The 17,364-nt window shown below is 39.0% G+C and overlaps 1 protein-coding gene across 8 annotated transcripts in view; it reads left to right on the top strand.

The window, feature by feature from the left end:
* Positions 1-17,364, top strand: part of RIPOR2 (RHO family interacting cell polarization regulator 2) — a 252,946-nt gene that overhangs the window by 168,082 nt on the left and 67,500 nt on the right. For 6 of the 8 annotated variants that reach the window (XM_077143797.1, XM_077143790.1, XM_077143791.1 and 3 more), the window contains exons 2-7: positions 5,152-5,278; positions 6,600-6,755; positions 7,499-7,577; positions 9,046-9,069; positions 10,192-10,245; positions 14,800-14,949. In XM_077143797.1, the coding sequence (XP_076999912.1) occupies positions 5,152-5,278; positions 6,600-6,755; positions 7,499-7,577; positions 9,046-9,069; positions 10,192-10,245; positions 14,800-14,949 (590 nt within the window). The other 2 variants (XM_077143794.1, XM_077143795.1) reach the window with 2 other exon arrangements.

The raw sequence follows: 17,364 nt of genomic DNA, 5'->3' as shown, positions 1-17,364 counted from the left end.
AAACATAATATCCTATACTGATTTTTATTTCAAAAGAACCTGGTATGTGTTTGATTGGGATTTAGCCCTGCATAGCAGGAGATAAGGCAGAGGTTTTCATGGTGTGAAGAGCCAGGTGGAGAAACAACTGTGGCTTTCTGGCTTCTGTGCTGTGAGGTTCAGCTCAGGCCAGTAGATTTGTTCAACTCTTAGTTGAGGTGCTTGGGATTCTTTCCCAGAAGATCCCATTCTTCCCATTGGTTGTGGGAATAGCCGGGCAGGGGGACTGCCTGGTTGGAGAATACCCTGGGCCTCATGCAACAAAGCAAAGTGTGAGGAGCTGAGCCATAGCTGTTTTAATGTTTGTTTATGTTTGGAAACCTTTCTGGGCTTTAACATGCAAAAGTGAACATTAGTTCTGCTGGAGTGTTCAGAAACACCAGGTGAGAAGGCAGTATCTTAGGGGCTAGAAACCTTTTTCAAAGCTTCAGCAGTTTCAAGTAGCTGCGTCTAAAGAATTTGTTGTTTCCTGTGAAATGTTTAGTTCATTGGATATTGTGATAGTTGGTGAACCGTAGCAATGTATATTGGGTATAGTGCATTCTACAAGGAGTACCATTCCATCTCTAAAAGTTGTTTACCGAATAAAATTAAGAAGTCAGGACACAGGTCAGTATTCAGAACAAGTTCTTCCCTGTGGACTCTGGATTGTTCTGGTATAATTGAAATTTATGAAACCTAATATGTTATTTCTTAGAAATTATATTTCTCCTCTACAAAATTTATAAATATAAAACACTATGTAAATATAGTTGGTAGCCAACAGGGTTATCTTATATGTTAGTTCTCATTTCTCTCCCTCTCCCCTCCCAACTATGGACAACCCCAAATATATGAAATTTCAAAAAACTTTTCCTTTCATGGATAATACCCAAATACATTTTCTTTGTAAAAATGATAACAGTGCAAATAAAATTAAAATCTTCCTGGCTCAATCCCATCCCTCCATAAACTATTTATATGTCTGTATATTCCAGAACTTTTCTATTCATGTACAAAGTTTTGTTTTAGTTTGGTTTGATTTTAACATTGCTGATAGCATATTCTGGTTTATTCTGCGACTTGTCCTGGGGACCTTTCTATGTCTGGATATTATTTTTAACTGCTACATAGTATTTTGTCCCATGCCACAGTGTATTAACCAAATTCTTTCAGTGATTGACATTTATAGCATTTCCCGCGTTTCCACTATTGCAAATATTGCTGGAAATGAATGTCCTTGCATGTGCCTCTTTGATTGGCAGTTTCTCTAGAGGAGATACCAAGGCATAGAAATCATGCATTAAAGGATAAGCATTTGTTAAATTTTAGAGAGATAATGTTAAATTCTCCTCCAAAATTTTAGTACCATTTTAGTACCCTGCCAGCCTTGATATTGTAGTTCTACTGTAGTCATTTCTTTAGGTTAAGGCTTTTTGTCCTGTGAAACATCCTCTATTAAAATGCAAAATACTCTGGTGGATGACCTAAGTCCTGAGAGCCTTAAAATGAGTCTGATAGCTTTGTTTAGCCGGGAGCCGGGAACTGGGAAGTAGAGCAGGTTGGTGGGACCTCTAGGCGGCCAGAGAGCCGCCTGAAGATAGAGCATCAAAAGGTGGGAGAAAGTGGTCAAAAAGATGATTAAAGAGAGTTGCAAACCATGGTATAGACAACGCCTTCCTGACCAAAAGGGGGGAAAGAAATGTAACAAAATAAGGTATCAGTGGCTAAGAGAGTTCAAAAAGAGGGGAGAGGTTGTTCTGGAGGCTACTCTTATGCAAGCTTTATCTGGATATTGCTAATTACCCCACGGTTTGACAAACCCCTACCAACATCATTCCTGTTAACCCTAAAGAACACCTAAGGCTCAATCTGAGATTCTACAAAAGTTTCATGCACTGTGATTACTTTCCAGAAACCTACAACCTCCAGATGGGTTCCTAGGTCAGATAAGTCCTGAAATCCAGATGGGCCAGCCTCTCCAGAACATCAACTAGTTCCATCCGCCTATCTCATATTATCAACAGCCCTTTCCTACATGAAAAAGTTAGAAGGGCAGAACCCAAATACCCCTAAAGATTGGGAGAAGGGTCAAAGTAAAAGGAAGAGTTATAACTGAAAAGATAAGATTTAACAAATGAGTATTATGATTGCTGAATCATTATATTGCTATTTCTTTTAGTCTCCAGTGTCTTTGGAGCAGCTAGAAGGGAAAACCTAAAATTGTGGCATGGTAATCCATACAAACTCTGAAACTGCTTGTTACAATGTATTTTGAAATTTATTGCTTTTTGTGTATGTTATGTTTAATAATAAAAGTTGTTAAAAATATAAGGAAAGAATCTGGATGTATCTACTTAAATTGATATCAGATCTGTAAACTGGTTGCTGAAATTTGTCGTAAAATTTGGATAAAATTTTAAAATATCTGTAATATAAAAAAAAGAATATGGCCTTTTATGGGGTATTTCGATTCAAATCAGCACAGTGTTATATGGGGAAAAATATAATTAATGCAAACTATGGACTATAGTTAACAGTAATATTGTAATATCCTTTCAACAATTTTAACAAACAATGCTACATGTCAATAATGGGGGGGTGTTCCAAAATTGATTGTGGTGATGTAAGCACGACTCCGTGGTTATGCTGAGAGCCACTGATTGCACACTTTGGATGGGTATGGTGTGTGAAGAAAACTCCATTAAAAAATTTAAGAAAAAGAAGAGTGCTTTCAACAAGGAAGCTGAATAAGTAAGTGATGTTGAAGAACAGAATAGGGAAAAGTTGGAATGGCAGCTGGGGCTAGAGTTTCGTTTCCACCAATGTAAGGGGTATGGGTTTTTCTTTTTGGAACAATAATTAATTGTGGTGATAAACTCACAACTCTGTGACTATACCAAGAGTCATTGATTGTACACTTTGGATGGATTGTATGATATGTGAATAAAACTGTTGAAAAAGAGAGAAAGAGAGAGAGAGAGTTGGAAGTCAGGGATGCACTGGGGAAAGTTGAGAATGGTTACCCCTATTTCAGAATTAGGTCCTGGCTTGCGATGCACCCAGGTGGTGGGAGGTGTTTGGTAGACTCATTCGCCTTCAATACCTCTGGCTCTACCCTGTCCCAGCCTACTCCTTTTATTTCTCAGAGGTCTGGTTTTGTGTGTGCAGCCATGCTTGCTTTATTGCTGTCCTGGAGCAGCCTAGCAACCTTTAGGGGAATTGATGGCAGATTAGAGATCTTAGCCTGAGTCAGCTGCCTGCCAAATTCTTTCCTGGTAGATAACCATCATTTCTAAGACCAGAAAGGCAAAACAGAACTGTAAGAAAACTGTTCAACCACTCATGTTCCACATGTAAATTTAACGAAAAGCTTCTGAGGATTTTCCCACCTCCTAAAGCATTTTGCAATCTGCTGTCTTAGAATGCAGGACAAACGTTCATTTCATCTCAAGAACACTTACAAAAAAGAGAGGGAGAAGCGCAGGCATGCTTTATGAGCCCAACGAAGGTGTTCCTAATGAAATGTGGACACACTGACCCTTTAGTAACCAGCAAACAGCACTTAGGAGACATTTATTAAGGATTATAAGTAAGGGTCTGGGGTAGTAAGAAACCAGAAAGAGCTTTATTTGCACCTGCATTTTCTCCAGGCACCTATGCACTAAAAATTACTTTTACTGGATATATACACTTCAATTGTATCGCTTTTAAAATTCTAGAAAATGTTCTCAAACTTAACCTCCTGTTGTCCAACTGGACTGGGATTTTTGTCCCACCCAGACTGAAGAGGAAACCTAATGTGAAGGCCTGTGGCAGAGTGAGTCAGCACCTGTACACTGCAAGAATGCATACAAACCCCAGAGCTTCTTACTCCTGGAGAGGGAGGGTGGGAAGGGATTTTAAAACTTGCAGCCCTGGGGAGGAGGGGACTGTTTGCCTATCTCTCCCTGGGGAAGCAACCTAAACAAACCTCCTTCCTTTACTGGGTTGCTACCATAGTTCTGAGGGGACCCTGGTGAAGTTGGCTGTCCCATTACATTTGGATGGATTACTAGAGAGTTCTGCTGCTGTTTTGTTTTGTTAGCTTTTCTTCCTTTCTTGTTGGGTGTTTAAAGGGCAATTGTTGAAGTTCTTCAATTGCACCAATTTGGTGTTTGCCCACTTTGGAAGTCTTTAACCTGGACGATGGCTGCTGCGTCACCATGCTCCTGCTAGCGGGTCCCCTTTTTGGGACTGAAGTAGTGTGCTAAGACAATGGTATGTGCCTTCCACCCCTTCCTGATCCAAAGGGAATACAATTACCTAACAATTCTAGGGCAGTACCTTGGGGCAACTAACCTTGGGCTTCAGTCCAGCCGAAGTCATGTTTTGATAATGCATCTTGGTCAGTTGTGGCGAGTCTTCATAAAAGACAGCAAGCAACTGAAATGGAGATTGTTTGCTTTCTGCTGTGTTTTCCTCTTTTCTTCCTTCTTCTTTTGTGTTCTTATCATAACCTAGATTATCACTTCTTTTATGAGCACTCCCTTTACCCTTCTTATTTTGCTCTGCCACAATAAGTGGCACAGTCTTGTCTTTCAGAATATACTTGAGGATAGAAAAAGGGAGAGCAAGTTTAAGTAAGTTTATCTCTAAAGAAACCTAGTGTTTTTCACCTTATGACTTCTAAGTGTTGAATTCTACCCTAACACCTGGCTGTTGTTTTGAAGTTAATGCAAGTACTCTTTGAAACTTTGACTTGGCCTATTTCTGGTTTTGTTCTCGTTGTTTCTTCTTTTCAAATGGAGGTAAACATTACAAAACATTCTTATTTTTGAAGGTATGGATGAACCTTATCAAAAAAAAAAAATGAGAAAGAAAAATCTGAAAGAAACCTGAAGTGGTTGATCGTTTTGTATAATTTTTATCTATTTGTGCCTTGGTAGGTGGGTATCTTTTATTCCCCTGAGAGCTGACCACTTTAGCTTAAAGAGCATTCATTGTAGGACAGAAATCTTACAAGTCTCTAATGGTCCCATGACTCAATTTACCGTATGTCAATCTTTTCCTGTTCATCATTGTTGACAAACTTAGTTTACTTTCTGCCTGAGCTTGCCTTTAACTTGTCATAATTTTCCCACTGTCTTCCAGGACTCCCAGCCCGCCCCCCAGAAATCATGTTGGTAGCGTCCCAGTCCCCCTCTCCTGGAGGGCCCAACGGGATCATAAGGAGTCAGTCCTTCGCCGGCTTCAGTGGCCTTCAAGAGAGGCGATCCAGGCAAGTAGCTTGCAGTTCTCCTGGGGAGGCAGCTTGAGAAGGAAGTGAGCTTTGATGTTCCGAAGATGATCTCTGCGTGTGCAAACTCAGGAATACACACACCCACACGCTTGTGCACTCACATGTTATTCTGATCTCTTTTGCATGGAAAAGATGCAGTGTATTAAATTGAATTCTGTAGTTTCTTTTCTATTAGGATTCTTTCTACAAAGAAGATTTGCTGAAGATTTAGGATAAGCTAGTGCTCTTTGTTCACATTGTCAGGACTATATTTGGTATGAAGCTGTGCAGTGAATAAAGGCTATGTGTCTGCAGGTTGACTCCAGGAAGCAGATATCATTCAGGCATGGGGTTGGGAAAGTTAGTCTTCTAGTTTCCCTAGGATCTCTTCTCATCTGAAACAGGACTCAGGGGGACTTCAAGAAAGTGCAGGTTGTGAGATAGGTAACCTGTGATAGAGCTCACCTTTTCTGTCGTGATAACAATCTCCCACCCATTGGGGCCTCATTCACTTTTACCTCCATTGCCCCATAGGGTGCACATGGTGACAGTAGAGGAGAATAAGTAATGACTAATCTGCGAGGCACCTGACAAGCATCTTCTAGACTCCACTTACCTCTGCTTTCCTAGTTGACAGCTGGACGAGTGAGTGGTCTGGCCTCTTAGTCTCTCCTACTCAGATGAGAACTTTGGATTTGTCAGATATCCATCTTGCCACTGCAGGCTGCATCTCTGCCACTAACAGTGATGTTGAATACTTATTTCTAAGTTGTACCTAAACATAATTTGCTAATTAGCTCTATAAAAAAAGCTTTTAAAAAAAAACCTGTCAGTCCAACTGCCTGTGCTTTTCTTTATTTTAATGCCATATAGAATTAGTCATTTATCATGCTTATAGCCCTTTGTCAAAAAAATATTCATTCACAACTATTACGCATACTTGTATCTGGTTGATATTGCATAGCACACCTATTTTTTAGTTAGATTATGTACTGCTACCTGTTCATTATTTCCACCTGGAAGTGTTTATCCTTGGCATTCTATGAGGTTCTAGTAAAGCAATACATTTTCACTCTGCATATTGCCTAAAACTAACCTTTGACTGTGGCTAGTGCTGCCCAGCAAAACTTTCAAATATTAACAGTTAACAAATCTAATACTAAGAAACTAAATGTAGGGTGGCTCAGATCTGTTAATATACAAGGGAACATCGTTTTCCTTAAAGGACACTGATAACAAACACAAGGTGACTAAAAAGGCATTTGTGAACTGACTCCTTTTGGATGCCCAAGACTCACAATTTCTTCTTTTCTTTCCATAGGTGTAACTCCTTCATTGAAAATTCCACTGCTGTCAAGAAGCCTCAGGCCAAACTGAAGAAAATGCACAATTTAGGACACAAAAACAACAGCCCTCCCAAAGAGCCTCAGCCTAAAAGGGTAGAAGAGGTCTACAGGGCCTTGAAAAATGGACTTGAGTAAGGACATTGACCCCATTAGTACAGGAAAACTCTCTCCTTTCTAAAATGCCCAGGGGGTCCGAGAAAAGCTAGTCTTAAATGAGAAAATTTTAAAACATCTATTTCTGTTGTAGGTAGGTTTATTCCTTTACTATGATCATGGAAGCCTTAAATGAGTTCCAAAGATTTGACATATGTTAGGCTTCCACATCATATTCATAACATGGAGGGAGACCTGAAAAAAATAATGCATTTATATTTCACTCTATAGGGTATAGAATTGACTTAACAATGGTGGGCATGCATATCCATTTTAGAGACTGTGAGGAAGCTTCCTGAAGCCTTCCTGAGTATGTTATTGGAATTGTTTGCCCAGAATAAAATTTGCATAGTGTGTGGTGAGACATCCACAGTCTGTGTTGCATTTAACTAGATAGAATTCTTTGAGCCAGACCAAAGACTGACTCTACAGGTGTCTTGTCCCTTCCCTCTCCATTGGCTTTTGTTTGTCGGACTCTCAGACTCTCAGCAGTTCTCCTTTTTGACCAGTGGATGGTATCAGATGCAACTGCTAGAGCTTTCAAAAAAATTGAGAGGATGGGAAGATACAGAGAGAAACTGACCCCTCCCCAACTCTGCCCTCTAAACCAAACAAGGCTCAGATTCTTAATCCCTTTTCAGAAGGAGAGGATTGGCAATCAGCACCAGATTCCGCTTGATGGTCAAAGAATTTACTATTCTGTCCCATCTTATCTTTATAGTGAATACCTGGAGGTTCACCAGACAGAGTTGGATAAGTTGACAGCTCAGTTAAAAGATATGAGAAGAAACTCTCGCCTGGTAGGTATCATCCAAATCAGTGGGATGTTAGCACAGTGGTATTTTTCTGGCTATCTTCTTTTACTTAGTGGGGATGGACAGGGACATTTCAAAAAAAAGCAGATCAAAGGGGTAAAGGCCTATCCACATCCTGATGTATGTTTTAGTAGGAAAAGAGAGGTAAAATCTTCTTAATACTTTATTTTCATCTTTATACTTTTTGAGATTTTCCAAGCATGTTTATGTAGATCAACTTTATAATTAGGGAAAAAAAGAAACCTTTTAAAGAACTCCCTATACCTCCCAAATAATAATTATAAGGAAATGACAAGTTGGACTTTTCCTAGCACATTGACATGCAGAATTTGGAACCTAGAACTTCTGCCCAATCTCCGAATTAGAAAATGTGATAGGTCAGTGAAGTCGAGGGGGAAAGGAGGCTGCGGGAGTGAAAATGTGAGGAGCTGGACTGAGTCTTGGGTGAGATGGATTATATGTTGTATTGCTCAGGGTACCTGCAGAGGCTCTCTGTCCTGATGAATGTGAGAAGACCTCCCTGGTTGAGGAGGTGTTTTGAATATATATACATTATTTTTAATTATTCTATTACATTCTAAATGATGTTACACCTTAATGTTTAAAGGCTTCAGAAAGTCCAAGAAAAGCCCACTTACGCCTGGGAGGTGCAGCTATACAGGCATAGCTAGGTTTTTCTTTTTTAGAAGATGAGCTAAAATGTAGGTTGTCCCCTTTTTCAAAGGGATCCATTAATAGGCTTTGTATTTTAACGATGTTTTTGCCTCAGTCTTTGTGGACCTCCTTGTGGGAGGGCCTTAGAGCTGTTTACTGCCTTCTAGTATCCTCAGAGGCAGCAGATGTCCCTCTTTAGAATAATGGTGAACCCCAGTGGAGCTCCCCTGAAGCCAGACCCTAGTGTGTCCTAACTGCTCTCACAGTGGGGGAGGGGAGCACACGGTGTGCCATTTTGTGAGCCCCTGGGAAATGACCTTACTTTAAAAACGCCACCCTCAACAGCTCCCCTCAAATACCAATTTTACATGTTTAAACAGAAAGCCAAGATATTTTTTAACACATATATTACCACTACATTTTTATGTTAATACCATTAATTTTTTCTAATATATGTATTTTTAAATGACCGTGAATTTACATGCCCTTCAAACATATAAGAGAAGAGCGCTCAAAGCAATTGAGAAACTCAGAGTCCCCCCAGAGGGGTAGAGAAGACAGGGAAGAATTCTGGACACCCAAAGTACAAATCAATATTGGTTCTTGAAAATACTTCTACTAGTGTTTAAAATAAGGTGGATTTGTCTCTTAAAACAGGTATCAAAGAATCCAGCCAAACTTCGCAGGGCTGATCATTGTTTGACAGACAATGCCAAAAACGCGGGCTAAATCCCTCTAGTAATATCAGTAATGATTTTGGAGAAGATATATTTTAATCTAGATATTCCTTTCTTTTTAGGGTGTGCTCTATGAACTAGATAAGGTAAGTTATTGTTCTGTGTTGGGATACCATTGCAGAAGTTCTGCATGCTTGAGTAGAGGTCAGTCAGAGTCCCTCTTTCATGCCCCCTTTAGGACAGTAAGATCCTAGAGAACTGATGATTTTTCTAATCCTGGAAAACTTCAGGTTTTTGTCTAATGAGAATGATAAAGAAGTACTATAACCTACAGCAGTGTTTAAGGCCACTTCCATAAAAACGCCACCTGGTTTCTCAGTGACTTGACAAGTTTAGCAACTTTCCAAGTATTGGGAGACCCTTACCAGTGTTTTCTCTATATATTAATTACCATATTTCATCAAATCTAAGACATCTTTGATTGGAAAACATACCATTATTTTATGTGTCCCTAAGGGAGAAAAATGATGTCAGTTGAACTCTTGATACAATTCTTGCTTTTCACTTAAAATTGGTATTTTATATTTATTAACAAAACTTTTAGTACTGTTTAGACATAAATTTTTGTCTTAATTATGTATGATGTTGCTCTGTTCCCAGGCCTTTCTGTGTACACAAAAACTTTTTCTTTCAATGCTGAATCATAGCATAATCTTTTTGAACACATTTTAGAGGGCAATTAAATTTAACTAATGTAATACCAACAATACATATAACTCGAAGAGATTACAGGCACATGAGCGGCTGTGATTATCTTTGGGCATGTATAGGCAACTGTCTGCCACCTGGCTAGTAGCAGCTATAAAATGCACCCCAATTTCAGAGACACTAAAAGGTGAATGGGGAAAAAGTCCACCTTAGAACTGAGAAAATGTTACGTGATTCATTCACGTATACTCCACTACTTAATTGTCCTACCAGAAAACCAGTGAATTCCAATCAGTTAGCCTCCCTTGATGTTAGACATAAGGATTTCAGCAACTCATTCGAGTTCATATCTCAGAATATTTATTCAGTATTTTTAAAGACACTTTCCAAATTGATATTAGAAGATGTCTAAAATAGCTACAAAGGTAGGAGGAAAGGGGAAATATTTAGCACTTTCTGATACTTTTGAGTGTAAGAAAATTAAAGAGATGGCTTCACAAACCTTGATTAATTAAACTCTAAATGGCTGTGTTTTTTCAAGCTTCTTCTTTTAATTCCAGCAAATTAAAACCATTGAAAGATACATGAGACGCCTGGAGTTTCACATTAGTAAGGTAATTGAAGTTCCTGTTGTCTTTGCCTCTTTTTCAGTTCTCAGTTACTGATCAATACTTAGCATCTAGTCCATAGAGGATTTCTTTATCTAATTGACTCCTAAGCAATAAGCAATTAAGGCCTCCAATAGGCAGTAGTGATGCAGGAAAATTAAGAATAGAAAGCCTGATAACCTAGTGCAGTTATGATTGTACTCTGGTTCACCAAACATTAAATGTTTCCTATGTAGCCCGCACTGTTCTTTGCAGAGGGTTTACTGTCTCAGTATAATGTGGTTAAATATAAGATTGATTCAGTGGCAGAATGCTTGCCTTCCATGCGGGAGACCCAGGTTCGATTCCCGGACCACAAGCCCCCAAAATAATAGTAATAATAATAATATTGAACCATACTGACCCTAAAAAGTACTTTTTACTTCCTAACTTCACATTTTGGTCCCATGTCCAACTCGTTACAACATAAACTTCCTCACGAAGGCCTTCAGGTATTTAGAGCAGGTGCCGTGTGCCTCCCTAAATGTTCTTCGTGCTTTGGTTCCTTCCACGCATCCTCCTGTGGCATGGTTTCCAGGTGCCTTTCCATTCCATTTGCTCCCCTGGATATGCTCCATTTTATCAGTGCCCCTGATATCCAGTCCTGAACCACATAAATGATTCACAGATGGTCCAACAGAGCCTGGCACCAAATGGTGCCCTCATCCCCTTGTTCTGGACACTTCTTAGGAGTTATTGGTGCAACCTAGAAAAGTTTCGCTTCGGTGGCAGCCAAGTCACACTGTTTGCAATTCCTGTTTCTATCACACTGTTCCCATCCATACTCATTAGCCTCTCTTCCTAGAGGAAAAGGCAGGTTCTAGTCCCAGCTCTGCCATCTACTCACTGGGTTATACAATCTCTGTGGACCTTGGCATTCCATTCAGTGGCATGAGGGGTGGGAGGTGAATTTATTCGAGCTAGATCATCCTAAGAATGTATGCATATGTATATGTGACTGCTGTTGAACTTCCCATTTTGAAAGATAATTACTTCCTGGGCAAATCTGAAATTGCTCCTATTTCTGCTAACCTTAATAAATAAACATTGAAAGATATTTGTGTGGCAGGCAAGCTTTGACAAATTATCCTGTTCATTTTGAAAAACAGAGAAAGAAAACAAAGTCAATATTTGGTAAGAGTGTATCTATGCATCCTGTATCCATGTTGTTAGATATACCAATCCTAAAGATTTTTTTTTTTTTTTTTAATACATGGGCAGGCACCGGGAATGGAACCTGGGTCCTCTGGCATTCCAGGCAAGCGTTCTTGCCTGCTGAGCCACCGTGGCCTGCCCAATCCTAAAGATTTTTAAAGGTCATTGGTAATCTGTTTGCAGTACCTTATTTAGGATACCTAGTAAATAATATTTGATTGAATGAGTCAGCCAATCAGTTTGTTTGATGAGAGCCACTGCTGACTATAGGTAAGGCAGGTATTTGTCTGCAAATGGGCCAGGTTTCTGCCCTGATCATGTGCATGAGTATCCTTTGTCTGTCCTGAAGTTTAACTCCATTTGGCTGGGTTAGACTGATATTTGAATAAAAACCATAACTTTTCTTTAAAGGCAAAATAATAGACTTAGCCATTAGAGCTACATCTATGGTCCGTGAGTATGGCTTCCTTGATGAGAGGATGACAATCTCAGAGAAGTAAGAATTTCACAGTAGTGGGGTAAGGGGTGAAGGTGCACCTTCCACAGAGACTGCATGGGTGAAACAACCTGGCCTGCACTGGAAGAGGTTTGGCACTTATGTTTCTAAAAGTTTTGTGGGAACTCCCCACATCACAATGATGTGCAATGTTTATTTAAAATTTAAAATTTCTGACTCAGCCCCAAACAACTAAATCTGAAAGCCAAGCCTGGGTATCAAGCTTTTAACAAGCTCCCCAGGTGAGTCTTAGTTTAAGTTTTAAAGTATGGAACCACCTTTTATGCCAATCACCAACAAAAACTATTTGGGGCAGATATGCCACTTCTTAAATCTTAAACCTGCTCTGAAGTAGAGACAATCCGTTGACCCTGAAAGCTAAAGACTTATTCTTTTCGGAGTTTGGGAATTCACTTCAGTAACGTTAGAGGAACTGATGTACTGAATAGCAACAAAGAATCCTTTAACCAAGAGAATAATTTTCTGTCTCTTAAACCTCATATTCTAGACCAAGCATAATTGAGAAATTTCTCTATACTTTCTGTACAGAGAGAGTAATTATGGAAAATTATACTACTCTAATAGGTAGTAGAAATACTTTTTCATAAACAGCTAAAAGTTTGCCTTCAGAACAAGAGGAAAATCTTGAGCTCTGAAATCCAGTCTGATCACCTCCATCTTTTTCTGGGCCTCCAGCTTAAGCCTCCTTTTTAAAGGAGCAAAGTTTGTACTGAAATGAAAATTCAGGTACTCCTAGGTAGGTAACTGCCTTCCAGAAGTAATGGGTTTTGTTTGTTTCTGCTGATCCCTGATGATGTCCCCCTTTGCTACCTAAAAATTCTTAACAGCAATTACATTTTGCTTAGTATGTTGATAACTGAAGAAAGCATTAGACTATAGAGAGAAAAAATCATAGGGAATAACTTTAGAACAGGTTTTCTCAACCTCAGCTCTATTGATATTTTGAAACAATTCTTTGTTATAGGAGCTATTTACCCATTTTTTTTCATATTCATCATGATCATTTCTTAGAACGTTAGCATCAATTTGGAAAAAGAAATAAAAAGTAAACGGAAAAAAATTCATACATACCATACCCCTTACCCCTCCCTTTCATTGATCACTAGCATTTCAATCTACTAAATTTATTTTAACATTTCTTCCCCCTGTTTATTTATTTTTAATCCATATGTTTTACTCATCTGTTGATAAGGTAGATAAAAGGAGCATCAGACACAAGGTTTTCACAATCACACAGTCACACTGCGAAAGCTATATCATTATACAATCATCTTCAAGAAACATGGCTACTGGAACACAGCTCTACATTTTCAGGCAGTTCCCTCCAGCCTCTCTGTTACACCTTAACTAAAAAGGTGATATCTGTTTAATGCGTAAGAATAACCTCCAGGATAACCTCTCGACTCTGGTTGGAATCTCTCAGCCACTGACACTTTATTTTTTCACATTTCTTTCTTCCCCCTTTTGGTCGAGAAGGTTTTCTCAATCCCTTGATGCTGAGTCCCAGCTCGTTCTTGCCAGGAAGGCCCACACCCCTGGGAGTCATGTACTACGTAGAGAGAGGGAGGGCAATGAGTTTGCTTGTCATGTTGGCTGAGAGAGAGAGGCCACATCTGAGTAACAACAGAGGTTCTCTTGTGTTTACCCATTTGTTAAGAGTATATTATTGGATGTAGCGGAGAGGCTGGAGGGAACTGCCTGAAAATGTAGAGCTGTGTTCCAGTAGCCATGTTTCGTGATGATGATTGAACAATGATATAGCTTTCACAATGAGACTCTGTGAATGTGAAAACCTTGTGTCTGATGCTCCTTTTAGCTACTATATCAACAGAAGAGTAGAACATATGGAATAAAAATAAATAATGGGGGAAGCAAATGTTAAAATAAATTTAGTTTGAAATGCTAGTGGTAAATGAAAGCTTGGGGTAAGGGGTATGGTATGTATAATCTTTTTTTTCTGTTATCGTTTTATTTCTTTTTCTGTTGTCTTTTTATTTCTTTTTCTAAATCGATGCAAATGTTCTAAGAAATGATGAATATGCAACTATGTGATGATATTAAGAATTACTGATTGTATATGTAGAATGGAATGATATCTTAATGTTTTGTTTGTTAATTTTTTTAATTAATAAAAAAAGTTAAAAAAAGGGTATATTATTGTTTTTTCTAATATGTGTCTAGTGTATGTGTAGAGGTAAAGCAGGAAACAGTTCAATTTACTCTTTTAATTGTGGTATAATTTACATACAAAAAATTCACATTTCATATATGTTCAGTTGAAGTTTTGACTTTTGGGCTTCACCCTAATATTAAGAATAACTTAATAACCTCATTTTCCTTCTTTATTCCAGAGCCAAGACTTAACAAAAATCATTTTTGATAAATAGCATCAAGTTCTAAAAAAAGAAAAAATACTGAATCTAGATGTGTGACTATCATCTTGTGACAATACCTCTTAAAATAAAGTGATAATAGCCTAGTATCCTACAAATTTTCACCTTGGTGTGAAACTGGACAAATTCTCTCAGCATTTATTCCCTTTATAGAAGGCTCCTGTCTTCATTATCCAATGCTGATCTCATCACATAGTCCACCAATGTTCACTTCATCTTCATTTTGTGTATTTTGAAAATAAGGACAGGGTAAAATCCATTTTGAAATAGAAAATGGATCATAGAGGCTCAAATAAAGGTGATCAGTCTGTCTAAAGGGATAACACTTCTACATGATTCTGCCTTGTTGGAGTCAGAAACATAAAGTACCTTAAGTGCTTAACAGTGGCCTTTGTAACTTCTTTCGGGTGTGACAAGTATTTATATCCCTGGTGTTTCCTGTTTTGATCCTGACAGGTAGATGAACTCTATGAAGCTTATTGTATCCAAAGCCGCCTCCAAGATGGTGCCCACAAAATGAAGCAAGCCTTCACAAATTCCCCTGCCAGCAAAGCTGCTCGAGAAAGCCTGTCAGAGATCAGTAGGAGCTACAAAGAGTACACAGAGGTAAAATGCCAACCTGCTGAGTTGCTCACTCACCTGGCCTAATCTGAATCATGGGTAACTGCCAAGAACAAGGGACTGGCAACCCGCACTCTCATTCCATTCTTTAGAGCCGTACATTTAACTGTTTGCCTCCTTGCTCTTTTTGAGCCTCGTGGTGGGATTTTTTAAGACTATCAGTGAGTTGGGTTGGTGATACTTTTGTTCAGGGCTGTCATTAGACTCCAGAGCATGTACCTTTGTGAATTCTTTTGTATCACCCCTCGGCACTGACTCTTGGTGCCATGTGACGTGTGATTGTTCATGTACTCCTATTACTTCAACGAGATTTTAGCCTCTGCAGAGGCATTCACTGATCTAATCTCATACTTCCTTATGTGCTTTATTCTGCCTTTTTGTCCTCCAACTCTGCACAAGAAGTCTGAAAATACTGGCTGAAAAATTTAGTATATGAAGGAATAAGCCCTATTACCCCAGATTTTAACCACTAAAACACACGTCCATATTCTTCTAGTTTACAGTCTAGCTTCACCCTTGAACTTGAACAGATGCTGTGGTTAAAATGACTACTCTGGACATAAGAGTTGGGCTTCGGTCCTCTGCTTTTTATTGTGAGAAATTTCCCTTCATTCTTAAAGGAGACACAATAATGAGCCATGAACAGAAGTGTGTTTTTCTGTTCCAGGCATATGACACAGGGAAGTCTTCACTCCCCCTCGGGTCACCTGACACCAATGTCTTTGATGAGATGACTGAATTATTAAAGTAGCACTTCTCACTATCCCATGAGTCTTTGTTCAGAGATCAGATTTCATGAATGAAGTCATAGGCCTGGTGAGGGTCTGGCAGACAATTCCCAGAGCTGACCAACATCTAGACACTAGGACTGGGGGGGACTTCTTGTGCGATTTGTGGTAGGACCAACAGTCCAATGTTGCCTTTTGTCTGAACCAATTTTGTCTCTTTTCATGGCCTAAAACAAGACTTCTTTTTTTTTTTTTGTCTTATATTGTACTAACAATGGGCCAAGAATTCCATGATACAGTTTACTTGTCATAGTTAAAAATAAAACATTCAGACACAACAGTGAGGAAGACAACAAGGGCCTACAGCAACACACAAGAAATCGATCTCACAGGTTAGGAATCCTCTGGAGAATGTGGAAATGAGACCATTCTTCACACATTCCAGGGGATTGACGTTAGTTGTACTGGTCTTTCAGATTGTGAGCTAAGCTCATCTTTATAGTTCTTATCAATTTTCATGCAACTTTCTACATTGATGCAATTTCCTTAATGGAAGAGTAACTGGTATTTGAACACCTGAACAGGTTATCACATCATAATGAATTGTACTTGAAACCTTGATATACATCTAGCAAAATTTTATATACTTTAAATGTTCTAGCTTATTGATTCTCCCAAAATATTACTCACTTTAATAGATGATGAAACTTAGGCACAGAGAGCATGAAAAACTCGACCAAGTTGACAACTTCCAAGAGATGGTATGCATAGTCTTCCCAAGGGAGTCTCAGTGAATCCACAGATTTGGACACAAATAAGAATGGCTCATTCTCCCTGATGCCAGTCATCTGGTAAACTCTCCTGTTTTATATGGAGCATAGGCTTCACTCATACTTAAAATGAAAATCTGATTTACACCACATCCGCCCCATCCTCATCACCTTGATATATCCAACAGGACAGTGTCCAGTCTTCAAGCTACGGACCTCAGATGTGTACAGAGCAGTCTAGGCACTTTAAAACTTCATAACTGAGAAATGTATCATGGTCTCTCTCAGAAACTGTAGAGGAAGACCTACTGTCTTATTAGCCTATAACTCTTTATAAGAACTCATAATGAATAAGTCTGCACTGCTTGAAACCTGGATAGCCACGTGGGGGCTTCAAGCCTATATATCCTCCCAGAACATGTTTGAATACTTGATTCAGTGCTAGATGTTACTTGAAACAAAAGAAGGAGAATGCTAAAACTGCATCAAGAAGCTCCTCCACTACCACTGACTTCTCTTGGGTCCTGATGTGTGCAGTACCAACTGGTATGGGCTGATTACTAAATGTTCAGCAGGACTATGACATAGTACTAAACCCTTGACAGCTTGGTATTGGCTATGGTGTAGGTATACGCACTGTGGAAATCAAGATAAGATATCAATAGGGGATTTTTTTGTTTAGAGATCTGAGTTACTATCCCATCATTGCCATAGGCTCTTGAACTCCAAGATCATCTCTCCCCAAAAGGCCACAAAATGTGGTTTCTTTCCAGCCATTAGCATTATCTTGAAATGATGCTAATCTCCACCATCCATCCCAATATCATACTGAATCTGGCATATGAAGAAAATAAGTTATTTTAAATTCAGAACACAAATACTATTTTTTTCAAGGCAACCAC

The sequence above is a fragment of the Tamandua tetradactyla genome, chromosome 25, assembly GCF_023851605.1.
Source record: "Tamandua tetradactyla isolate mTamTet1 chromosome 25, mTamTet1.pri, whole genome shotgun sequence".
Classification (NCBI taxonomy): Eukaryota; Metazoa; Chordata; class Mammalia; order Pilosa; family Myrmecophagidae; genus Tamandua; species Tamandua tetradactyla.
This window is presented reverse-complemented; position numbering and strand designations above follow the sequence as displayed.